This window comes from Parambassis ranga, chromosome 16, assembly GCF_900634625.1.
Source record: "Parambassis ranga chromosome 16, fParRan2.1, whole genome shotgun sequence".
NCBI classification, from domain to species: Eukaryota; Metazoa; Chordata; class Actinopteri; family Ambassidae; genus Parambassis; species Parambassis ranga.
This window is the reverse complement of record NC_041036.1, coordinates 17,986,194-18,013,763: the sequence shown is the minus strand read 5'-3', so window position 1 is coordinate 18,013,763 and position 27,570 is coordinate 17,986,194. Positions and strand designations below refer to the sequence as shown.

At 42.9% G+C, this 27,570-nt stretch overlaps 1 protein-coding gene across 1 annotated transcript in view; it reads left to right on the top strand.

Moving 5' to 3' along the window:
* Positions 1–4,704: 4,704 nt before the first annotated feature.
* Positions 4,705–27,570, top strand: part of iglon5 (IgLON family member 5) — a 93,221-nt gene continuing 70,355 nt past the window's right edge. The window contains exon 1 of the mRNA XM_028425482.1: positions 4,705–5,243. Within this exon, the coding sequence (XP_028281283.1) occupies positions 5,183–5,243 (61 nt within the window). The 5' untranslated portion in view covers positions 4,705–5,182. The remainder of the gene's footprint in view (positions 5,244–27,570) is intronic.

Sequence of the window (27,570 nt, the reverse complement as noted above, 5' to 3'; positions counted from 1 at the left end):
TCCTGTCCATCAAACATACTAACTCCCATTCCCCAGTGATCCAACTATCAATCTCCATCCATAATCCCCTACATGAATCTCCCATTTCTTTCCAATTCTGCGTTCCTTCCATCTGTAGCCCTCCATCCCTCTAGCAGGCAGGGAGCTCACATCCTCATTCTGAATCTTCCTTTCTTGCTTTTCCCTCCCCATCTTTCTGCTTCCTTGCACCTCTCGGGATAACATAATTCAGAGGACAAGCCTTTCGAGACCAAAAGGCTCTCACTCGCGCTCCCTCCATCCCTCTCTCCTTCAACCCTTCTCAGCAAGGGTTCTCAGAGGGACAGTGATTACAACCAAGTGACTGCCGCCTCTGCCATGCCAATTAATGCGGGGGGCTTAAAGACGAAGCATAGGGGAAGGAAGGGGGGAAAAAGTGCCCATGTCCGCATTTCCATACATTAACATACTAAACAGGATGGTGGGATGTCTCAGCCTGACTGGTAGCTCTACAGCAGACACTTCAGGGACAGGTTCCCTCAGCCAGAAACACTGTGAGTCAGACATGTTTGCATAAACCGCTGTGCTCTCTGTGTATGTCCTTACAGTCAAGGTGTTTGATATTATGGATCTATGTTGTACTCTATTAATTGGCTGTGAAATTACTGTCATCCCAGACCAGATATTCAAGGTGCCTCAGAGACTTTGGATGATATAAGCTCAGGCATGTACACCCATAGCCTATATGCAAGCATATGCTACAACACATCTGGCTAAACAAAGTCTGTTAAAAGTTACAATGCATCAAACTGTTCCTCCTCCTGATGGGGAATGATGTACTCTGTGGTTCTGTGGCCGGTCACATTCGACTATGCATCAGGACCACTTAGTTGTCAGTACTTATGACGTGTATTTTTCACTCCAAATTACAGATCACTTGCATAAATCTGTCAGTAATGTAGCAATCGCACAATAGTGCTACACAAAGTAGGACACACTCTGATTCCTTGAGTGCAAACAAATAAGCAATGGTTGTTTACATGCATGTATTCACACAACCATGAGCGGACCTTTAGTCACATAAACAGCAGCCACGGATTGTTGCACAGGTGCCTGGGTCAATAATAAAACATACTAAACGGGTACATTACAACCAAGTTGACATAAAGTGGTAATAGCAAACACATAGTTTGAAGCCTGCGGAGATGGATTTGTGCTAATTTGCTAATTCTTATGAATGTCATGTCTGACAAGCTAAAGCCTGGTTTAACATAAGTAAAGTCATGTTAATGACTAAAAATCATGTAATGAGAGAATACTATTATCACCAGCTATTAGGATTTTATCTGTAATTGAACGGTCCTGTGTTTAAAATACATCACTTCTATTCCATACGGCCTTTTCATTTCACCATGACAACACCATGAAGCTTGTTAAGCTCGGTACAAGAAGAAGTACAAGAAAACGGTCACTCACTGAAGTCATGGAACGGGGGAGCCAGTGTTACATTGTGGAGAGATGATTATTGAGTCGACCATAATTAGTTAGTGCAGAATTCGCACATAGAAATTAAGAACTGAAGGTGAAAACGGAACAAAAAGGTCAGAGCTCTGTTATGACTACTCTAATTAGTGTTACCTTGAAAGAAGATGAGGTGTTTCGGCTCCTCTGTGAGTCAGAGGCCCTTAACAGTTTTTCTCTTACCAGACAGAAGCTGCCCCGTCTATTCTATCCTCTTTAAACATCACCCCGGCACAAAATCATTTACCTCCACTTGTCTTTTACATAACTTTGCCCTCAGCATTTGAAATGACTACGCAAACACAAGTCATTTCCGAACTTTCCAACTGCTCACCTTTACTAACTTCTCATCCCATTATTGATATTTTTTGCTATTTTTTCAGTTCATTTCTTCTCTGTCTATTTGCCCATTCCACTAATAGTGCTTAAGTGCCTTCCTCTGACATCCCACTATGAATCTTTGTAAGTTGTCTCAGTGATTCTTTTACTGTAAGTGTCTGGGGGCTCTCCAAGCCTTCAAATCAGTGCAATGCTCATATTAATCCGGCATCAACGTGCAGGATTAATGCACGATTGCTCATGTTCTTCTCTGCAGTGAGTGTTTCCCTCAAGAGACCTCAAGTCAGAACCTGAAACAATAATGCCTTCTGATCAAAAAGGAAATGAATAATATGCTAAATAATATATATTGAGAGTTGACGGCAGGGACGATTAAAACACAAAAAGAGCATAGATATAATACTTCTCCTTGTACCACCACCACATAATCATTTGTCTTGTTTTTCAACAAAAACAATTGCTTCGTTTTAAAAGATCTGAAGCACAAAATTGGGGCAAATTATGGTGGATTTGTGCTGCTTTTTTGTGTTTTGTTTGTATTATTAGCTGAGATACATAGCAACTTAAGTAGTTTGTTGATTCAAAAAAATAAAGACATAAACCTTTCTTTTATACATTGAGGAGATTGTTGAAACTGAAGGTTAGAGATCATCACCATCATGACCTTCAGTGACCTTTTGTTCCACTGTGCTGCACGGTAATTATTAATGATCATACTTCATTTATATCACTGACATTGTATATTTGTTTGCACACCAAAACTACTACTTCCTCATTTTGAGGAATTAAGGGTTTCCATTGGTTCAGAGGTCTGGCTCGTTTCCCTCAAGCAGAGAGGTCTTTGGCTATGCATAGCAAGAAGAAAGTGGGAATTCAACATCATTTCCCTTGTGCTTATCCCATGTCAGGCTTTCCAAAATTAAGAAAAATTCCTGCCTAAGCCTCCCCGCTTGCCTCGTTTCCACCGAGCTCCGGCTGTCATAGAGTTTGACGAGGCGTCTGCGAGGTCTGAGGGTAATTGGCTTTGTAAAAAATCTGAGTCAAAATGCAAATTTATGTCAACATTTTCTCAGGTATTTCTACTTTTATCGAATATACCTCGGAACAAGCGAGTACAAACAACGCCGTAACTTGTGACAGGTCTATAAATAATATTTGTGCGGCACGCGGGAACTCGGTTGAATTAGTGATTAAAATCATGAATACCATTAATAAAAGCTTCCCAAGTGCAAACACTGTATCTCTTGTTTGGATCTGAGTTTTTTTTTATTTTAGAGGCGATGTTTCTATGCTAATGTGGGAAGCGGTACAATTACTGTCCTGCGGCATTTCAGAGCAAATGTCCAAATGAAGGGGAGGAGGAGGACATGCTGATTAGAGGAACAGCATCCCATACTGTGCTGCGCTTAATTGTTTTGTATAGCAGAGGGTGTATAAACCCATTTTGAGGTTTCCCTTAGGCCAGAAAGCAGACCTGCTCTCTTTGTTTTCTTGTTGGAAGTTTGCTTTCTATAAAAAAAACACAACTTTCTAAATATCGATTATACATCTCTGTCATACCTGACAAATTTTTTTTTGCATCAATAAGCAAAAAAAACAACAAAAAAATCAGAAAGCAACTTAATGAGTCAATGGTTAACAACTTAAATGTGATTACCTCCTGATTCACTCTGCTGCGTCAGATCTGATAATGAATAATAAGTTTTTACAAACAAATAGCACACACTTATCCATATCTAATGTTGGCCTTTTGATTAGGTGTCTCATTAATCACTCTTGGCTTTTCCAAGCTCTCGCCCATTTGTCTTCCTCCATCCTTCAGCCTTGGCTGACGTGCAGCCACTTTATCACCGACTGTATTTTGTTTTGATTCTGTCCAAGCAACATAAATCAGCTCTATTTGTTACATATTCAATCTGCAGTAATAAAGCATTAATTGGTTAAGGGGACTAAAGACAGAAAGTGTATCTGTCAAAAATGAAACAATAAATCAGCTAATGTGGAAATAATCATCTGCAGGGATACAGTAAATATTGCACAAAGTGGACCCAGGGGCTGTGTGAGAGCTGCCGGTGTGAGGACTGCTCATATGATGCAATGTGACTGTAATGAACTGACAAATATGAGTAAAATATGCACACATCACAGCTGTCTGTGTGTTTCCTGTGTCTAACTTTAAAGCCCTTTTATATCAGTACTTTAGGGGGACTGTCTTTCAGCAGCCAGATGCAGCACAGGGACTAAGAGGCTAACATGTTTACAAATGGCTCATTAGTACTTTAGGGTAATATAATGTGTCTCTCTAAATGGCTTTTTGTTGCCCTCCATTAAGTCAGCTGCAGGTATTCGACGCTGTGGTTTAAACCTCCCAGTCCAACCAGTGTTAAAGCTTTGCCTCCTCTGGTCTGTATGTGCCCATCAGCAGCCAAACCTGTCACTCTGTTGACACGCAGCATCTCCAGGACCCTGCCAACCAGAGTGGATACGGCACCAGCTGCCCCTCTCTCACCCAGCCACTCCACCTCCGTCCCTGTGGTTACTACGCCTGCCTGTCCCCCTCTGTGGACTGTTTTCTCTAAGTACTGCAGCAACAAGAAACTGGCTATAAATCACATTGCATTACCGCCGCGCCGTGCTCCGTCTCCGCGCTCTGCCCGCCCACCGTGCGCCTTTCATTGGCCGTTGTGCCTCTTCGGTCGGCCTCTACGCGCGGGACATCGGTGCAATCGTAAATCCCGCCTCCTTCCTTGGGGCCGGTGATTGGGAGAAAGGGGCTCTCCTTGAACTGTCAATCATGCTCTTTCTTGCGCGCCTCGCGTTCAGTGTGCTGCTGCCTGCGACGCGCTGAGTGCGGAGCGACGAGACGCGCTGCATACCAACAGAGGCACGGAGCGGGCTAATTTTTTTATTTTGGTCAGGACGCACAGACCTCTTATCCGGCTCTCAGACATTCAAATATATCCATGTTAAGTCTTTGGACTGTTTGAATTTGACCTTTTCTTCCCATGCATTTTCTAAAATATTTGCTGTGTTCTTCAAGACACTGAGAGCCAAACTAAGTGCAGGATATTTCTTCTTTCTGCTGACACGTTGTGTTTCATGGTTAAGAGATTCTGCAGAGAAGATAAACAGCCCTGCCTGCTTCTCTATCCGACGGGAGTCATCATAAGGAAAAGTCAAGACTGGTGTGTTCATCCACTCACATGTAAGGAGGACTTACTGCCGCTGATATTCCACTGGGTCGTTTTTTTATTAAGAGATTCCCCGTGACGGGTCTATAAGGGTGGAATACTGAGACATTTGGCTGCAATAACAAGAAAAAAAAATCAATCAGAACTCCATCATGGGCTGCCCCCTCTTGCGGAACGCATTTGCTGGTTTGATCCTGGTTCTGCTTTCGAAAGGTAAGTTCTTACAAGCTACTTTAGTGCCGCTGCGCCGCTACGCATGTATTTGCCTTTCATTTTCTAAAAATGGTTGTGGAGGTGAATACTAATGATGTGGAGGGATGGAGGGATGGAGGGATGGATGGAGGAGGAGGTGAAGGAGGGGGTGGTGGGGTGGAATAGTACCTGCTTGTGAATCACGCGTGTCTGCTGTGCCACTACGCTCCAGCTTTCTATTTGCACACACACGGAGTCGTGAGGGAAATGCCGTGTGTTTATATGCGCGCACGCCAGCTGTGCGTGAGCGCGTCCACGCGAGCGCAGCGCAAAGGTTCATCTCCGAGCCAACCTCGTGGTTCAGTGTAAGCATCGAGTGGTGCATGTTAAGATGTTTACTATGGGGGGGAAATATATGCCCCCCCCCCCCACAATCTTTTGTGAACATTCCTTTACGTGACATGAATGGTCCGGCATCCCCACGCGCGCACGACGCATCGTCAGTGCGGGTGGGGGGGTTGTGGAGTTAACGTGAGTAGAAGCAATGCAGAGAGAGAGAGAGAGAGACTCAAGAGGGAGACAGTGTTTTGTTCTCTTGTCTTCAAAACCAAGGTCGTGAGAGACAGAGAGGAATAAATGGTGAAAGATGGACAGTTGGGGAAGCTGAGGGGTCAAACAATGAAGTAGCTCTGCAGTCAAGCCTTAATCCCCCCCTTCCTTTTTTTTATTACTGGCATAAAACACCCCCCCCATACACACACAGCAGACACTTCACTCCATCCTCTCTAAAATTCCTCCAGTAAAAACAGTTTGGATAACTTCCTCTCAGCTGGCATTCTGGAGCATCTTCATTATGAACACAACACAAACAGTGCTGTAATGCTGTTGTTTGTCCTTAGGGGAACGCCGACCGGGGAATATTTCAAATCTTCTTGCATGTTTCATAATGTCATACTGTAATATTCTCACCATGCTGTGGGATGTCCCACCATATATTATCCAACATTCTCACTAATTTCTTCTGCCCTCCTGAACACACACAAACACACACCTGGTTCAATTAGTCCTGGCTTAATCCTGTGGGAAATCAGTATATAAATAAATTACTCTGGCCCTTAATAACAATAATTGATGTGTCAGTGCAATAAGATGTGAGGTTAACAACCTGCAGATGCAGACGGGCTGTAGCCTCCTGCTCCTGAGCTCCTCGTGGGCAAGGAGAGCCCAGCTGGTCATGGTTGGCTTGCCACAGCAAGCCCTTTCTCCACACCATGCACAGAGCAGACGCACAGCCCTGCAGGACGCACACACACACACACACAATAACACATACAACTACACTGAACTCATATTCCAGGCCCTGTGCATTGGAAACCTGTGAGTATTTTAACATGAAGGTGTGGCCCAGCTGAGGAATGATTGGATATTGACATTGCAGTACTTGTGAATCAGATTGGGGGGGGGGGGATCCCCGCCTGCTGCTCTAAGTTGCTGTAGGTCCATGATGCATCCAGAGCATGCATTATAAAGGAAGAACATGACTGTTAAAAGGGCGCCATTCGATGCTTGATAAATCATGTAGCAGCGGAATAATCCTTTGTATCTGAGCCCTTGGAGGGTCCAGCAAGTGCAGCATGTGGTTGCTTAAATGCTTCTCTACCACTATTTTGCAAATGTGTATGTGAGATATTATTGCCTGTTCAATGATGCATGGGTAAAATGTTTCTATATTTTATTCATTTCAAGATCCACATCCTCTGATTATCTACATTGTGCACAACACATATTTTTTGAAGCGACTCACATTCAGTAAAGAAAAATGTGTTGCAGACCAGGACAATAGCATGCCAGCGAGGTTGCAAAAAAGGGGGCTCTTTTTTCCTGTGCTGCAAAACACCATTAGGCTATTCAAAGGTGTCCTACCGGCTTGGCGTGTGAATGCACAAACCCACTCCATGGGTGTTATGGCCAGCCCCTGGCATGCCATCACACATTTGTCTTCCCCATTTATTTTCCCTTTTTTATTTAAAATGTGAGAGTCCAATAACTCTAGAAAGGTGGATGGCCATGCGCCCACTCATACATACAGTAAAATATCTACGTGTTTTCTGGCACACGCGTCATCTGCAATTACTCAGTGAGACCAAACCAACAGTGGATGAAGCATTGAAACTGGAATGTATCCACACACACACACACACATAAACACACATTCAGTTATGACAGAAACCTACAATATCTAATAACAAGGATTATGCTGTCAGTGCTGCAGTGAAAACTGAAGATGACAAGAAATTGCTTTGGTTTATGGTGCTACATATGTCAAATGACAGGATGTTTAAGGTTATAAGAAGTTTTTCAATGCTATATTTAGGTGTTTGAAGGAACAGATTTTTGCCTTACAGTCATCCATTGGTACAGGAAATTCATTTTTTTACACTGTACTGTATAGCCTATATGTTGCTAATGTTCAAGCGGTCTCAACAGATGGGTCTTCCCACCGCTGTGATGGAGGTTTTGGTTAGAGGAAGTGTACGGAGCAGGAACACAGGTGACAACAAGCAGGGTCGCTTTGTATCCCGCCATCCTTCTTGTTTCAGCAACATATGGGGGCCAAGTGGGGTCAATGCGCATTGCACATGTTAGCACGTAGCCACTCTCCTCCTTTCCTGCCCCCCTCTCTCTGTCTCTCTCTCTCACACACACACACACTTGACTGGATCACCAGTCTTGGCGTGGAGATGAAGAGAAAGGGGATGCCAGCATCAACAGATGCCTTGCACTCCTATTCTGGAGGGGCCTCTGCTTTTTCTCCCTCCCTTTGAAATCCACGGTGTCTGTGTGCTGTTGATGTCCATGTTTGAAATGGTCTGCCATTTTTGACAGGTTTTATTTATCTTCTAAGTGTTGGATGGAGAAGGCCTAGATTTGGATTAGAGAGCCTTGGGGGGGAACAGGGGATGGAGGAGGAGTAAGCAGCCTGGAGTGGACCTGCAGGGGGTCTGGATGGTTCTCCCTAAGGTTTTGATTGTTGTTTCTCCTGCCATTATATGGTAGCCTGTTGTGCAGTGCATCCTAGATCTTAGTGAATCCGCCCTTCACACATAATAAAACAGGTCACATGTTCTGACCACAGACAGTGTGTAAGAAGTTTCCCATCTTCAAGTCTTGCTGTTGTTCCTCTTAACTATCCCATCAGTGCTGGACCACATGTAGTGCTAATTTACATCATGCAAAGTCTAAAGTATTAGGCTTGCAAGTTTGCATTGTGTGTGTGTGATGTTTAAAATGTGTCACACTCAAAGTAGAGCGGTGCACGTCGGCGTGGTACCATTGCAATACACTGAGCAATGATGAGTAGAAAAGCAGTGTGCCAAACTGGCACACCGTGGTGGCACATCATGCATGAAAAAAGTCCCCTAACACAGGTAAATAGCAAGCAGGTGTATTGTTTGGCAGAATTAAAACAGCAAGCAAAGGTAGCTTAGACACGTCTGATGATTCAGATGCTTTTATCCAGCATTTAAACAGTAAAATGGCACAACGACAAACAAGAGAACATCCCGGTTGGATTGTGGTCGCGATGTGTTGTTGCATCATGATAAAGTTACGTTGTGTTCTTGTGATCTGCAGGGGTTCGAGTAGTCCAGTTATTTGTGTATTTTTTCCCCACCGTCTCTCTCATGCAGCCATAAGATCACATATAGCATATCCATTAGATTATTACACAGGTTGGTTGTTGATTGATTTCTATACTACACACTGATCCCTGATACATCTCTTGTTGCACTGAGATCAGATGAGACAATGCATGAGCTCATAAGATTATCTACTTGTGGTATTAGAAAATGGTAAGGTGCACTGCCAGCATGCTTACTTTATATTAGCACTCAAACCCTTCAAATTGCTGTAACATGTTGTTAAAGCTTTGGTCATTATAAATACTAAAATGACTTCTCTTGTGCAGAGTGCAGTGAGTCATATGATACCTAGCAACCGTTGTCAGTATTTTATTACATTTCAAGGTGTCAAGGATCCATATCAAGGGCTGCAAAATAGAACCAGCTGATCAGTTTTTATTGCAGTAAAGAGAGAAATGTAATAAATGATAATGATGAAATAACACACAGCAATTCTGACAGGGACCGTATGTCTTCCATCAAAGAAGCCACTCGCAGAGGTTTTTGTTGTATTCCTCATTGCTCTCTTGCTATAGTGGTGTTTTTTTTTTTACAGCATTCACATTATTGTGTATTGTGAGGTGAATAACCCCGGAGCTGGCGACCCCTGCGACCTGAAGCTGAACTCTGCATCTCATAGCTTTAGCAGGAATCTGGCGGTGACTGGGAGGTCACAGGTTCAAATCCTTCGAGAACGGTCAGCCACACTGCTGCCCTTCAGAATTCTCCAGTGGCTTTTGATAAACACTTCACCAAGCCTCACATATTGGTTTTTTGGAGGGGTGGGAGTGGTCGGTGGTGGTGGCAATTACACATAGTGTCAGTGTCATAAATAATGATTACAGCCAGGCTTGTTTGCAATTATAATTACAGTTATAATATATGGAGTTCAGTGTAATGGAAAGTAACTGGAACTGTATCCAACATGGGACAGGTAGTTATACTGTGTTTAATTACTGTGGTAATTCGCTTGGTTACAACTTCCCTCCCCTCATTCTCTCTATGTCCCAAGTCCCAGTTTTAAAGACCTGCATCGGCCCGGGTGTGAGTCAGTGAGAACACGAGCTGTGGGTTCTCGCTTGTAACGAATGAAAAAAAAATCCGCCTATGTTTTATTTAGTGCCAGGGAAGGATCGTTCAAGAGGGAGCGGAGTGGCTGTAGGATCAGGAATAAGTGGTGGCTCGTGTAGTCACATCAACCACCGCCCACAAATGCACACATACACACACACACACACACACACACACACACACACACACACTATAGGAAATAAACATATGCATGCATACACTGTGGCTTTACTTGGGCCAACAGGAAGATGAATTTCAATCATTTTCCTGCTAAAGATGTTAACAGTTAATCAATAATAAGCCAACAGGAAAGAGACATCTTCACATATACATCCATGTGGACAACTTATTGATCTGTTTTCAATCGAGGAATCATAAGTGTGTCCATTCAGTTTGGCTTTTATAGCTTCAGTTTTGTGCAGATTAAGCCTAGAGAGGGAGAGAAAGTGATGTTTTCTGTGTCTGTGTTTCACATATAGGAAGAATGTTGGCTAGAGTCTGTGCTTTGTGATTTCTTCACCTCTATTTCTCTTCTTCATCGTCTTTTTTTTGTGTGTGCCAGGGAGTTAGCATCATTGGAAACACAATTCAGATTAGTGCAGGCTGCTTGTCCTAGGGGAGCCAGGAGGGACGAGGGTCCCGCTTTTCTCCCTGTCCTCATTACTAAAAGACAAGGAGCTTGCTGGCAAATCAATGGAAAAGGCTTAGGAGCTAATGCAGGCCATGTCTGGTGGTGGGACTTAGCTTTTTATTGTGTGTGTGTGTGTCTTCTGTGACTCACTGTGTGCGTTTTTTGTGTGCAGTGCTTTCTGTGTATGTGGAAGTTTTAATCATTTTGTGTTACAGCAGAAGGCTGGAAAAAAAACAACATTACTTTGAAACGCCTGCTCGCTGTTGGAGTAACCTCAAAACTCCTGGTTAACTGCGCTGATATTTACTACAGGGACGCGCGATAGCACGGAAGCCCTTTAATTACGCGAAGATAACGTCAGATTCATCTGTGAATCCATTTAGCCCAGTGCTAACGCTGTTACCATTGTAATTATAATTGCTCCGGGCATTGTTGCCATGACTACGACAACTTCAATAGCCAGCAGTTGTGTACATCTTCTTTTACACTGATATAATAATAATAAAAAAAAAGAGGAGCAGCACCTTGGTGTTTCCTGTCAACAACCCCCTGCAGCGGATGCCATGGCATCAAAATATGTCGAACAATCCACCTGTTCTGTGCTGCATCTGTTCTCGCCGCACACACATTTGCAGCTTCTTCTTCTTCTTTTTCTTTCGCTCTCATATTTTGTTTACACAGGTAAAACTACTGGGTGCAACAAATGCTAAATAATGGTTTTATGTTGTGGATTTTCAGGGCCCCTCTGCCGCCTCTGACGTCTCTGACGGCGCTGGAGGTGTTTCTGGGTCTGTGAGGAGGGAATGGGAGAGCAAGAGGGACGGGAGGGAAATAAATAAAACTGAGGAAAACAGATCAATAAATATTTCAGCAGCTGCTCCCTTCACAGACTTCTCCTGAAGCCATAAGAGGTGGAGAGAGAGAGAGAGAGAGAGGGAGAGATGGAGGGATAAAGTGTGTGTGAGGGAGAGAGAGAACAGGAGTAATTGTGTTCCAGACTCTCATTCACAGTGAGAAAGAGAGATGGAGGGTCGAAAGGGAGCGACGGAGAATGGGGATAATTGTGTCCCTGACTTTAATAGACAGAGAGAGAGGAGGCATGAGTGAGGGGTGGAGAAGCCACATAGGGCGTGCTAACGAGCACCACATACCAACATTGTCTATGGGAACAAACAGTAAAAAAAAGCCCATCTGAAAGCCCATGGCTCCCAGACTTTGGCACTATATAATAGTGATTATAAGAATCTCTCTTTTCCTGACTTTCACGTAATTTTCATTCCTGTCAGGAGTTAGCGACAGACCGTGTGGGCGTGTGGTTTGTGCCGAGAGCGCTTCTAAATGATAATGAGCCGGTCAACAGCTGAGAACGTGTTGCTGCAGATCAGGTGCGGCCACCGTCACATTACACGCAGCCTACGTGGAGCATGCATGTATGTTTTAACGCGAAGAGCAGAAACAGCAAGGGAGGGGGGGGGCGGGGGCGACAGAGCGAGCTTATGAGGATGGACAGGCCGGAGAGATGGAGGAGTTATGAAAAAATGATTGAGGGAGGGAGCGAGGGGAAGACAGACAGATGGTGTGAGGGAGGAATGGGAGGAGGAATTCAGAGACCCGCAACAGGCAGTGATCGAGATGGATTGATTTCGCAGGCAGATGATTAGGTGGAATAAAAAAACATGGCAGGTTTATCCTACCAATGAAAACTGTGTTTGGGTGATATTGCTGTGAGTGGGAGTAGTGAAATTGTTTCAGGGTCACTTGTTGTGTGATATTGCTGCGTTAAGGAGCCTGCTAATGTGATATGCCACTGGTTAGGGAGTCATTCCAGCGAGGCAGCACACCTCTAATAAGATGCTCATGGAGTGGGCCCACATAATAATGATAATAATAATAATAATAAATGGCTTGGAGTATGTCAAGAATCTATAGATAATATAAAATACTACATTAAGATACTCGTTAAACACTAGTGTTACATGTTTTGGTGTTGCTGTTTGGACAGCAACATAATTAAGGAAGCTTCAGTGAAGACAGTGTGCTTGGTTCATTCTGTTTCCATCGAAGCAGCAGCAGCTTACACTGTGATTTACACACACACACACACAACACCACAATTCTCCTGCTGTTTAAGGCCTGCACATGGCTCTGGCTCCAGCTGTGAAGGTGCCTGCTGGGATTTCTTGTAATAAAGTGTCCACGTTAGCATGACACCCTGACAGTAAAGACTCACTTAGGCAGAATTTCACTAAGGATTTAGCTGTGACAGCTCACAAATAGACTTGCAGGAAATATTCCACATTGTCTTGAAATATTTAGATTCCGTTCTTCGGGTTTAAAAAAAAAAAAAAAAAAAAAAAAAACCCTGCTGCGTGCATTCTGAAGATCACAGGAGTAGTTTCTGAACAAAACGTGATATTGTTGTCCCGTCGTGGTAATTGGGACGTTAGGTGAGATTTCATCAAACATTCGTGCTGCTGTAGACCATTAATTGGGTTTGGGAGAAGAGGCTGCTGTATTATTGTGTTGTGATATTTCACTAATTAGATGATAGAGCTGGATAACACTAAAAAGCCGATGCTGCTTTTTCCCAGTTTTGTCATGCAGTGACTGAAATTCCATTATCACTCGGACCTGTGGGCGCAGTGTTGGACTCTGGATTATTTAAGACATTTCAAGGATACAGCCTGCTTTAAAATTGTTCTTCAATCACAATTTGCAGGGTACGTATTAGTAGTGCTAATTTGCCGTGTGATATCATTCCTAGAGCGCTTGTGTTACTTCCCTAATCCCCCCCCCCCCCATCTCCCCCCTCCCCTTTATAAATCAGCTTCATTAGACTGTGGTACACAGTCACTTTATTTATTTATCCCCCCCTCCCCTCTCTTGTGTTGGAGCCACTCTAAATATAAAGGAATTTGGCCAAATTGTTCTAATTAAAATGCATAATAACAGTCTGGAGATGCAAGTCAAATTTCCAATTAAAATGACTCATCATTCTGTCCTTGTTCAGCTGCTGTTTTTGAGTAAACAGCAACACTCGAGCACATGGAGATGTATCAATAAAAAAAAAAAAACATGATTGCCAGAGCCAGTCATTCAAAGTGTCCTGGCGAGGGGGGGTTAATGCTATGTTTGATATACTGATCAAATACAGTGCTGAAAGCCTTGAATAGCTTTAAAAGCATCACCCTTCTTTTAGAAATGACTTTGCGAAATCATTTTGTCACAGCGGCAAAACATCTCACTCGCCGCCCTCTCCCACCCCATCAAGGGGGCACCGGCTGTATCGATGTGACCTTTATCTGGCCAGCAGACCTCCACTTCCATTAAGAAATAATGAAGGTGTCAGAAAAGGGCAATTAGCTGCTTAATGTAGGGCAACAGTACTCTAATACAACATCTTTTTGCTGACATGTCAATATCTATACCTGACAACAGCTGCCTGTTCTTTAGGAGACAACACAATGTTATTGGAATTGTTGACATTATAGAAGTGACGTGTTTGATTTATGCGTTTGAACTTTTTTTTTCTGCTGCAGTAGACAGATGGAGGAGCCTCACACTGAGTCGTAATGTGATATTATATTCAAAGTTTTTGCGTGACAATATAACAACTGATCTCACACAAAAAACAAAAATACACACTCAGTACTGAAGGTCTGAATCCAATATTCAGATATCTAAGCCTTGGAAGATAAACAACCCTGCTGGACACTTGTTGATGTTTTATTGTAAATATCAGCTTTATCAAACCTTTGTTGTTATTTTGGGTTTGACAGCTGTAATCAGAATTGATCTGTGTGCTTCAGGGAGGCAGTTAAATCAGACATGACAAATGTGGGCCAGGCAGTGCAGGTGTTTTCTCAATCAGGCCGACATGATTGATCCTCTCTTGAATCTATCATGATCAAGCTTTATTGACATTGGAGTATTATTGGATAGAAAAAAGAGAAAGGCCTTACTGAGCATTAATACACTCACATCTGTGCTGCTGCTATTATTTCTTCTTCTTCTTCTGTTTGATTTTTATTTACGTCCATCAGTTTTGACAGTTACAGCAGTGACGTCATGAACAGAATGTATTCTAGGTATGAATGTGATGCACTTGAGCAAATGTGATTGATATCATGCTCTGAATATGAAACGCTTTAGCCAAACGCCTGTCATTTAACGCCTCATTTCACCTCCCAGGTTTTTTTTTTCCTCAAGTATATCCATGTCATTGTCACAGTTTGACAGCACAGTTTGGCGCTGCGCGGTATTTCTTTTCTTAAAGACGGGATTTCTAAATGAGCAAAGATTCCCTTTTATATATAAAAAAAAGTGTGCAGCACAGGCTGAAAGCAAAGCGGGCACACAACACAAGTTGTCAAACCACATAGGCTTTGAATGGCTTTGAAATGCTGCCTGTTTGGAACGGCAACATTTCAATTCAGACGACGGCAATTACGCAGTCCACATGGAAGTGGATAGAACTGCAATACAGCCATGCTAGATTTATTAAATTGTACAACTCTTCCACTTTCTGCTCTAGAAGTTATGCTTTAGTGCTCAGCCCTGGAGACCTTGCAGCCATTCAGAGTGTGCCCACTCACCCGTTGCTACTTCCTGCTCTCATCTCACACTTAAAGACACGAGCGTACGACCTAAGGCCATCTGTTTGCTTTTTCTGGGGCAGCGTGACGCCTAAAGGGATATGGACATATGTGATAAAAAAAGAGGCATCAGAGCCTTAAACCTGCAGTGTGCCCTGATTACCTGGGGAACGCCACATCTTCACGGCCTTTAACATAACCCCCCCCCCCCCCACCTCCCCTCCTATTATTTATTGATACATAGTAAGAAATGCAAGGAATGTAGAGAAGTCCTTTCCATGTGTCTGCAGTGTGTAATAATCATATAAGCCTTTGTAGCTCCTACATCAGTATGGAGACAGGCAGTGAGGTCCTTGGTTAATTGAGCCTATAATGTATGCAACGTTGTCATACATTTATAGTCAATTTAGAGCCACCGGTTGAGCCAGCCTGCATGTCTTTGGAATGTGTGCTGAAGTACCTGGAGACAGCTCACACATTATATTATGTAAAAAGAAGATCAGCATTCATTATGGAGTTAGGATTACCATTTTATGTGAGGGATGCTGACATGGCATAGCGTAACAGCACTTGGCAGCCATTCCGAAAGCAGATTTCAGTGTTGGCTGATATGAGGGATCATCATGGATATTTTGGAGATAGATTGTCACAGCGCCAGAGCCACGGACTACAGAAATGGACAAGTCATTGTTACTAAAACTGAGGCCAGTCCCCCAAAATAAAAAAAACAGAAATGCACAATTAACATAACAAATAAATAAAAATACTGAGGTAATTTAAACAATAGATGTTTATAGTTATGTTGCATTTATGGAAAATATGAATCACCATGATGGCAAAGGAAATGTCGGAGAAACCTGTTGCAACATAGAGTTTGCAAGAGGAAGAGGGGCTGCAGCCACAGACTGCAAGGTATCAGTCTCACCAGATGGCAATTTAACAGATTATTTACAAAAACCAGACAAGGACGAGAGCTGTCCTTGGGTTGATGAAAGACGGGAGTAATAACACAGGTAGAGAAATCTAAGACGCTAAAGAGGGAAGGCCGACAAGGAGCAAAACCATGACAAGCAAACAAGTGTCTGACATGAGACCAGGCGTCTTATAGTGCGGCTGATGAACAGATGACTTCCAGGTGTGCCCAATCAGCCAGGTGAGGAGGGCAGCAAACACACACACACACACACACACACACACACACACATACAACACAACAGGTCAAAAACAAGAGGAGAGGGAATCAATAAACTATAAAGTTAATAACTCTGGAGGGCCACGGGGTGAAGTATAGTTTTATAGCAAAATAAATACTAATACTAAAATAGTAGGTTGGTAAGCATTACACATTATTGTGTAGAGCTAAGAGTTTGTGAGTCGATGAAAACAGTCCAGTTGGAATCCATGTGGCTCCACTCGTGGAGTGCTGTCTTCATTAATCTGCATCCGATGTCATACTTGTTACTTCCAAAACAGCAAAGCCAACCGAGAAAACTTTCCTTTGTCTTGTTGCTCTTCAGACTTTCAGCTCGACTCTTTGCCGTCCTCTGGAGCACTTCATGGCACAGCATTCACTCTTATTTCTACGTATGTGCCACATTGACAGGTGTTAAGTGGACTCACACATATAATGTTTTCTTTTGTTGAGGAAACATGATGTGTGCGAGAGACAAGTGCACACATTTCAGAGAACAGTGATGTTCACACATGCAAGTCTTATGAAAGACACTTGTGATTGTGGATCTGATGAGTAAAAAATCAGAATAAACAATGTGGTTTGTTAATGTGAACGTAGTCTTTGAGTAGCTTATACTTCCTGTATGTCCATTCTGTGAGATTCTGTTCTGTGTCAGAGGGCAGTATAGGGCTCTCCCGATCCAATATTGATATCGTATATCTGTCCGATATCAGCCAAAAAGCAAATATCGGATTTTATCGGACGGCATCTAAAATCTCCGATATCAGCGCTCTGATAAAAGTAGGTGACGCTTCAAACAGTACTAAAACAAAACTATGACCCAGATGCATGAAGAAGTTAAGACGTTTATCGCCAGACACGTAGAGAAAGCTGAAAAATGCTGCTAGCTTCACCACCGACATCTGGACCTCAAGCCATTCTCCGCTGTCCTTCTAGATGAGTTTACATTGCATAGAGCAGTGTTACATGCACGCAAGTTCAGAGGGTCACACACAGCTAATGCCATCACATTGTTGGTTTTGTGTCCCTGCTCCCAGTTGTTCTCACCATACTGAGCTTGCCTTGAATTATTTGCACTTTAAAAGTATAATGTCTTTTTATTTTTTTACAGAGGTTATTTTTCAGGGTCTCCTATCTTTTACTTTTTATTTTATTGAATTGTTAATAAATGGGTCTTTCTCATACCTACTGCTTCTGACAATTGATAAAGCCTTTTCTAACATTCCACTCTACAAAATCCGTAATGAAAGTATGTGTCATATGTGTTGATTTAATGTTGAATATCGGATCAATATCGGTATCGGTCGATATTCATGGCTGCAATATCGGTATAATATCGGAAGTGAAAAGCTTGTAATTTTGGTTCGAATTTGCTTTTTGTTAAGTTCTATCGGTGTTATTGTTTAACTTTTTGTTGGCCTTCAGTCTGCTTATTCCTTTTCCTGTTTTGAGCTGTGCCGTGGCTTCATTCTGCTGTTTGTGTGCGAGTGTGTGTTGTTTCGTACACACTCCGGGCTGTAAAGGGTGAAGGAGTCCTGACATGGACTGTGCTTTGCAGTAAGAATGGATGAGGCAGATAGAGTTGGTGGAAATGGAAGCAGACCTTATGGAGTTCTGCGTCTGGCTGTGGATGGTTGTTTTATTTATTATCTGTGCAGGTTGGTTGCTACATTCATTTCATGCCTGTGTTACTCCACCTGCATCTTCAGGAGAAGTTGATGATTTGAAATAGCTCCATAATATGGAAAGAAAAAAAGAAAAAGCTTCCCCTCAATCTGCAGGAATAACGATAAACCGATGCCAGTGAGGCATTTATTATAATTGCAAGTGATTAATAGTGTGTTTAAATTTTCTGTATTAGATTTAAGCTTTTGATCTTTTGCACATTCTGGCCTTTTGATCTTAGACAGTCTGGGATGTACCGTTGAATACAGATATGCTGTGATAGAACCACAAAATCCTGATTGAAGCAGCATAACTAAAAGTGACAAAGCAGCTCAACTGACAAATATTTTCCTTACAACATCATCCCTGTAGTTCAGAACGTCAATCATCCAGGTGATTGACAGACCGGAGAATCGGAATTACAGGGAAAACGATTCCACTATGCTGAATGTGGCTCTCAAAATAAGGAAATACATGGAAATACACTGTGTACAATTGTTGGATTTGAGTTGCATACAAACCTATCTCCCATATCTGTGAACTGTAAAATCAGTCCTGTCCAGAAAGGTGAGTTGTTTGTAAATTGTTAGTGCCAGACTAAAGTGAAGTGTGATGGAGTGTAGTGGCTCAAGAGTCTTGAGTAAGGAGTCTGACCTCTCGGCCAATCAGTGAGGATCAGTTTGGAGGGAAAGAGAGGCACTCACAACTCACAACAGTGATTTTTATATATATATATATATATATATATATATATATATATATATATATATATATATTGAGGAAAAAAATAAATAAACTCTCCCTCCAGCATCCACACAATGTCACAGCATCAATATTTGACACACACATTACACAGCCTTCTATAAGTTGACCAACCTCTCCAAAAACAAAATGGTCTGAGACCAATCAACCCTCTCATGGTTAATCAGAATCCACTGGGAACCCTCTTTCCCCCTTTTGTTTTTTTTTTTTTTAAATCGTATTTCTTCCCCATATCAAACGGACAGCCGCTGCTAAAAGATTCATGCGTGTGGACTTTGGGGTCATTAAAGAATGATCCACGGCAAAGCTGTTTTTTTTTCCAACCTCATAATGAAATCCAATATTCATGAAATGGATTTTCCTCTCTGCTCGCCCACTCGCTGCAGAAACCGCAGAAGTATGTTTGCTGGCGTATTTAGTCAGTGTTTGCACAGCCTTGTTAGGCTAGCACGGGTTAATGGTATCCTAAAGGCGCATTTTCAGGCCACCCAGTTAATTACACAGAGTTGACGGATGACCTTGCTGCACATTACCTGTGTAAAGCAATCCAGTGTTAGTGCATATCTGGGCTCCTCTAAGATTGGGGTCAGGGTAAAGACCAGTTAATCAAAGGTTTGTTTATGCAAGTACGCTGGTGATCAACACACGGAGCTTCCACTTAGCGGTAAAGAGACCACATCATCTGAGTGGCACGTGTGTGTCTGAAGACTATATTATGCTAATTTTGGTATTTATTTTTTGTTATACCTCATCAATCTGTGTGTGATATTATAACATTCACAATATTTTCAGTTGTTTACCATGTGCTGTGAGTGAGCCAGCTATCAATCATGTAGGTAACAGTTATTGTTCTGTAAAAGTTAGTTTATGTTTGTGTCATTGTAGAGAGCAGCAGGTGCAATCTGACATGTCTGTCACTGGCTGTCTTCGGCAATATAAAGTTATTACTTGTGGTCCAATCGAAAGTGACATTTATGTTTCCTTATTGCTCTCTGAGCTGTCCTGTAATTAACTCCTGATCCAGTTTAAAAATGTCATTTTTCTGCCACTGCAGCGTGGCAGGAGGCACAGTGTTGTGGTTAGATTAAGGTGTTCAATGATCAGTGACGACTCCTTTAAACTGGTTGCACAATATGCCTTTACAAAAAATAAGCACATTTGGTTGGCAATACGTACTTTAGATATGACACATGGTTACATTTATGCTAAAGGAACATATGGTTGACATCATGTGATCATGGGAAAGCCATGAAACTCCAAGTAAAGAGGCAGGTAATTGATGGTGGTGGTCCATGCAACATGGTGGACTTTCACTCAGGAGTCCGACGTTTAAGTCCCCCTGACACTCTGAGCTGCTTTGTTTTCACTCACAGTTAACTTTAGTTTTTTATCGTGACTAAATGGGGCATAAATACTAGGTTAGGCATTAAAAACATGGGTAAGGAGTTTGGCAAAGTCTAAATTAAAATTCATAACAATAAACACATAAGAACTGCATGTCGTCGCCATTTCCAGCGGCCATCAGGAGTCGCCCCAAAGAACACATTGAGATGCGGCCTTGGAAATACCCACGTTCTGTTTTCGAGGACTGATGGACCTTGTGAAATAAAAAAAAAAGAAAAAAGAAAACCCAACATGAGCATGCCATCCACATCATGGCAATCATTGCAGAGCATCCTGTCTCCTGTAGTTGAATTGAATTGTTGAGAAGGGTAAATAAATTTGTACTGTTGATAGATTGTGATTTGTCCTTTCATTGCAAATAGCTGCCATTTTCTTACTGTCAGTCTCCTGCTGCTTTAGACATGACCGAAAGGTCAAAGGTCAACCATACTGTGGCATCCAAATACTCATGGTGTTTTTTTTTTAATGCATTTCTACCCGCCTTATTTCCATGTTAATCTGTCTGTGTGCCCTCTCTTACCTCTACCAGTGCCGCCGTGGTTTGTGTGGAGTTTGATTTCCTCCAGGATTTCTGAGGATCAAATAATTACAGTACATGGCTCAGATGTTAGCAGAGATTCCTCAACACTTCCTCATACTCTCAGCACAATGTATTAACATGATGTATTATCAAGGGATGTAAAGCTTCCTGCATTTGTTCTGACCGCTAGATGGCATTATCCAAAAAAATCATATATGTATGAGTGAGTTATTTTTTGTCTTTGTTCTTTTCTGCTAGGCCTAATAAACACTGGTTAGCTCGGCCTCAGCTCAGAGAGCTGACACCTCATCAGTATGGGTGACAATTGTATGGGTGGCACCTCTACCGACTGAGGGGAAAGGGGGCGGAAAAGCTTAAAAGCTTAAAATAATAATTCGCTTCTGTAGGTATAAAATTGCTATGTAAGTCTAATTTAATTTTAAGGGTTAGCCGTCATACTGGATTTAAAATAAAAGCAAGTGAATGACACCAGTGTTGATACCCCAGGGCAGTGTTTGTGCTTAAATATTCATGAAGTCATATTGGGAGGGGGGGTCGGATGTGTCCTAAAAATAAATAAATAAATAAAAAACAACAAAATACAAAGAGAATTCTAGGTTGCAAAACAGCTTCCTGTTACACTGAATTATGATAGAATATGTAAAATCTGTGATTAAAATGATGCCAGCGGAATACCACTATCATCTCTGGCATCAGTAGCAATTTTAATCAAGTCATCTTTTTTCTTTTTTTTTTGTCATATCATCAAGACATTATGCCACATTTGATCACAGCACCTTCATTATGATAACCACCAACACTGTTATCATCAGCACTGATAATCAGCTGAATCTTTCCTCCCCATCTTCACACTGTTATCTTCAACTTTATTGCTACAGCTAATTCCCAGCATCGTCTCACAGTTGTGTTTTGTTGTTGCAGCAAGTCACAGTGTGTGTGTGTGTGTGTGTGTGTGTGTGTGTGCACGCTTTTATTTTACTACGATTACATACTCCACTGAAGCAAAGAAAGTAATCCTCTCACTCACTTTGATTATGTTTCATTGCACACATTCTTCAGCCCACCCGCACACCTCTGTCCTCTGGAATCTGCAGCTACCACCAACAGCTGTGGACATCAGTTCGGACCAGTTCTTCTTCTACCTTTCTACCTTGAAACCCCATTTCCTTCTTTCACTCGTGAAGTCTCATTCTGTACCTGTGGGTGTTTCTCTCTTAACCCATCTGTTCCCCATTTCAGTTTCATTCAACCCCCCCCCCCCCCAACCCCCCTTCTGTTTCTTCTGGGCTGGACCTCCGTTGCTCTCCCAGTCTGACTGTGTCATAACTGTGAGATTGCTGTGTGGCACCAGCCGTGCTGCTCTGCATATATATATATATATATATATATGTCTACATATATTTGTTAACCAGGACTATTCTCAGTGTGAAGTGAAACCTGGAAGATGGACTGATATGAGGAGTAGCTGGAGTAGCACCACAGCAATGTCACAAGTATGTGTGTGACAACAGAGGGCTGTGATGCCTCAGGCTTTCAGGGGTGAGGGAGGGAGGGGGGGGGGGGGTAAGGGGGTGGGAGGCTGTGTTAAGAGGGCAACAGAGGGTAAGGACTCCTCTTCCAATGAGGCATGAGTCACCACAGGAAGTGGAAATCCAAGGGAGGGTCCACCCCCGCTAACTCCTGGGGTTACCTCCGCCCACAGGGACAAACACACAATCTGTGTTACTGTCATCCACACACACACACACACAAAGAGGAAGTAGAATGTTTGCTCCATTAACAAGTGTATTCTAATTGGCTGTGAGCACTGACAGGGAGCCATGTGCTGAAGAAGAACAAGAGCTTTCTATAAATACAGTCACCCTAGTATGAGTGCAGTGAGACGAATGCTCCCATGCACATTGAGTCATGCGCACACACCTGCACAAGAAGCATGACTTTGACAAACAAGTGAATAAATCAGTGCTTGAATAAATCAGGAGATGTGGATAAATCTTTTCCCCCTCTTTTCTCTTCTGTTCCTGCTTGATCTTTTAGCCTCAACAGGAAAAGAGAAATTGAATTAAAAAGTGCTTTTGATATCTCTTCCTTGCTGCAGATAAATAAAATGATCAGACTCTGTCAACAGGATGACTTCCGCTCCTGTTTCACCCTCCTCCTCCTCCTCTTTCTCCTCCTCGTGCTTCCATCTCTTCACCCCCACCTCTTACCCCGGTCCTCTTCTCTGATTGGAATCTGGAAACCCATTTGCTGTCTTGCTCTCAGACCCAACTCAGGCCGTGTCAGGTAGTCTGCGCACGTCGCCTCCAGTGCTTGTTCCCTCGTTCCCCTCCCTCTCTCCTCCCTTTGCCTTTTTTCTCTCTTTTGCTCTCTTCTTTTCGTCTTTATCCCCTCACCGTCTGCTGCAGGCTCTGTGGAGAATTTGCCCAAATTACCTGTCATACTGGCAGCTACGTGTAAATAAGCCCAGAAAATGTTTCGCTTTTTCTATGTCCCTCCACCCCTCCCTCTTTTTCTTCCCTCCTCTTCGACGCTATCTCACTTCAAACCATCCTTCCCCTTCTGTTCAATCTATCCACCATTTTTTTTTCTTCGAGCCCTCAACCTCAAACTCCCCTTGCTGTTTATACCTACTTCTCTCTTTTTTCGTCTCAGTTCGCTAACAGAACTGTAGAGGCTCGGGAAGCCCTTTGTGGCTTTCTCTTGTGGGGAAAATAAGTCTGTTGCTGGCTCTGTGGGAGATATTGCATGCGGAATAGCAGGCCATTGACTACCTGTCATTAGCCTCTATGCTGAGTGAATTAAAAATTGCAGCCTTTGCTGTGCCTTCTCGCAGCTTTGGCTGGTGAGCAAGCAGAAGGCAGGTGGTGTGTTGCATGTGCTTATGAAAAAACACAGGTGCATTTCTGAGAATATGCACACGATACCTAATTGATGCGGAGGCATATTCATCCCAGCTACTGCACATGTAATAGTGATGGCTGTTAGCATTTGCAGAATGATAGTCAACATGTGGGTGGAGGTGTAGCTGTGCGAGGAAGGTCAGGGCCAAGCTCTCAGATCAATTTTTGCTTGGAAAGGTGTAATCATCTCTCACCCAGGGGTTACAGGTGCAAAGACTGTGATTTGAAGTGAGGAAAGTGGAGGCAAAACCTGGAGCAGAATGTTGTAGCACGGTGGAAAAAAAAGTGATAAGGAGGCGGACATGGTGGGAGGATCTTCTTAAATCATGTCCAGGTAACAGAGCTCTAGACCCAGATTTATTGAGACACCTCCCCCTCAACACACAAACACACACACATTTACTCTAATTATAAGCCAATAGAGATGTGTTTTCATGATAAATTAAAAGGGTCTGGGTTATTTCTGGGCTCTGTTAAGGAGCCAGTTGGGAGAAGATGCTCCCAAAACTCATCCTAAATCAAGGACAACAAAACCTGCGCTTCTTCATTCATCAAAATCCAGTACTGATTTACTGTCTTCAAGTTGATCCAAGCTGAAAATCACCAGGGTTTGACTACACAAATCCAGCAAAACCACCTCTCTGCCTCTGAAATTCAACACTTTTTTTTTCGGTAGCTCTTATCCTGAAGTCCAAAAGCCCACTTTCAATGTTCATTCAGTCTGGGATTTCATGCTGCGCCTGTCTTTGTGATCAGATAATTTATACATTTGTTCATCTTTTTACACCTTTTGTGGTGGCTATGAGAGCACGGTGCCAGCGAAGGTTTGCAGAGATGATAGGACCTGTTAGCTAAAGGAGGCTCAATCATGAGCAGTCACGCATCACCTCACTGCTATCACACCATGTGGGAGAGAGGGCAAGATATGCACACAGGGGCCCAGGAGGTGGGGTGTAGAGGGGTGTGGAGGGCAGTGTAAAGTGTCCTAATTGGAGACGGCCTGCAGGTTCTGCTAAAATACATATGGAGATAGAACGGGGAGATAAAAAAATCAAAACATGAACAGGTAGGGGATCAAAATGCATGTATGTATTTCTCTGAGGCTATGCACAAACATGAACTCAAAAAGCATACACACGTATGCAAACCCATGCTAATACATGTGCCGTAATGTAATATATGCATAGCCGTCCCCCGAGGCATGGCACATCCATAAGGAAAGAAACCTAAGAGAGAAATTCCTCCTTCTAGTGACTCTTATTAGCATTCCTGTTGAAACAACACACCTCAGGCCTTTTTTTTTTGAAACATGGAGGAGAGAGGAGATAGAGGTGGGGAAGCGAGCATGGAGGAATATTCAAAGACAGGTGCTGCTCCCCTGCTGGGCCATCCCTTACCTGTGCAGCCTCTTTTCAGAAACATTAAAACACTGAATGTTAAAGGCTACACAGGGTATCCAACCTGCTGCATGTCCACACAAACATGATTACATGCAACAGTGTGTTTGCTTCGTTCACATTAGTCCAGTCTCAGTCAGCCAGGGAAAGCTGGGCAAAGCAGCAGAGAGAAACAGAGAGGATGTTAGAAACTGACAGCAAGCTGAGAGAGACGTCTTTGATCAGGGCAGCTCTGTGACTCCACACAGCCCTATTTACTCTGGTCTCCCTGACACACAGCTGCCCTATTTTCATGAGGCATGGAGGGACTTCAGGACCCTCTTCCTCAACTCCTCTATGGCCCACTGTTAGTTTACAAACCGAAAGCCAAGCTTGATTTCTCCCACGGCTGGCATGCCAGAGAATATCCGTGAAACAAAAGCCCAAACAAACATTAAAAAAAAACATTCATGAAAATGTGAAAGCCTTAAAGGGAAGGAAAAAAAAATCTATCACCATATTGTGCACCATTACGAGCAAAGGAGGAAACATGCTTTTCCTAATGAGCTCAGGATAAAATTCCCCACCATACCATGTTGGCTTTTCATGGCTTGATTTCACATCCATTTATCCGCCCCCTCACAGCAAATGGGCTTGAGAATTTATGCTTTTCTACGACAGTGGTGCTATCAAAGTGGAAAGCTGCCTTTGGATGGGAGAGGAGATAATAAAAGGAGTATACGACTGGATCAATACTGCACTCGTTTGTGTTCGGGCAGCAGCATAAAGGTGTAACAGAGATTGAAGCTCTTGAGCCAGATGGCAAGAAGACAGCGTCGTGTAAAAGAAGTTTTGTAGGTTTAATTTTGTTTCTATTTCCTGAAAGAGTAAATTTATGTGCACACAGCCAGGACAGCGCTGCATTATGTTTACACTCGGCTGGTGTTTGGTTCGATGTCTTCATTTTTTTTTTCCTCTGTTTCATCTTTTTGTTGGTTTGTTTTCTTTTTACTCATACGCATACGCAAGACACAGACACCAAGGCGGAGCTGGATCACATACAGCTTTGGCTCTCCAAAGCTGATTGAATTCCTAAGCCCATTTCCCTTCAGAAAGGGAACGAGGAAAAGCAAAAAAAAATAACAAACAAAACAAAACAAAAACTATACATCTCTCCGATGCTCCAACACTATCTTCTCCCTTTTCATTCTGTTCTCAATTTAAGTGTAACCAAACCCCAAATGCAGATTGAATAAATTGACCTGCCGCAGCAGTGACGCTAAAAACAAACCACCACCCCCAAGTCTAATTTTGAACTTTTTAGAGTAGAGCTGAAGTTTGCACAAATGAGCACATAATGGCATCCCCATGATGCGTATTGATTGGATTACTTCTCTATCCAGTAGACGATGCCCGTTTTAATATGTTGGCAGTGCAGTGAGAAGAGAGTATAGCGGACATGCTCAGATTGGGATTGATTTAGCAGTTTTGCGTCACTGGAGCGCTTGTTACTCACCAGTGTTTCCCCAGCCGCCAAATTATCTGGAAAACCCGAGCAAATTAACCCTAATATCCATCTTAAAAGCCGGCCTAAGTGTGTTTGCGCTGCACCGTCCTTACAAATGCATCATCAGTGGTCACTTAAGGTTGAATTCTCAGAAGAAATCTTGTTGAACTCGGCTAAACCATTTAAGAATAGTACATCTCCTATAGGAAGTATATCTGCAAGGGCTATTAGTCATGCTTCTGTTTTTTTTTTTCTTTTAAATACAAATGACACATAAGAGCAATTCTATTTGATGTGATTCCCCGGGCGGATTAGCAATGCAGCTCAGTGTGAGACCGAAGCCTGCTCTGCACCGGCGCTGAGAGGGGTGGGGGGTGGGGGGTGGATTGTGGATGTGCCGGCCGAGGTCCCACTTGCATTTTACTGAGAACAAAACTGAGCAGGAGAAATAAATAGAGAACTGGGAGGAATAAAAATCTGTTTGTTTGTTTTTTTTTTTATCAGAGATGAGAAGTCACGGCAGTGTCAGGGGAAAACACTCACGCTGATGATGGAAACACAAGGAGAGTTGTTGTCAGTCGAGGTGAGAGCACTGCAAATGAGAGTTGGAAGGAGATAATGAGATGGTCAGAGTTGGAAAGATAGCCAATGCACGTTTGGGTTAAAGAATCAGAGAGGAGGAGGAGGTGAGGTGCAGACTCAGAGGTGTGCTCTCAGCTCATGTATTATTGCTGAACATATTGACTAAGCTGGGATGAAAAAAGAGTCTTGAAACCAAGAGATGGGAGGATGACAATGGTGTTATTTAGACGAATGAGGCGTCATTCTCTGAAGCAAACAACCTCGCAGAGCCTGAGCATTCACAGCCGTGTATCATCCAACTTTGTAAACAATGTCCTTTCATAGGTTTACAAGGGAGTTGTGTTATCCCTCTAGGTTAGAGGCAGATGATCTGCTAACAGAATGATTGTCATCAACACTCCCAGGGAGGGTAAACTGCATGTTTACCATCACTGAC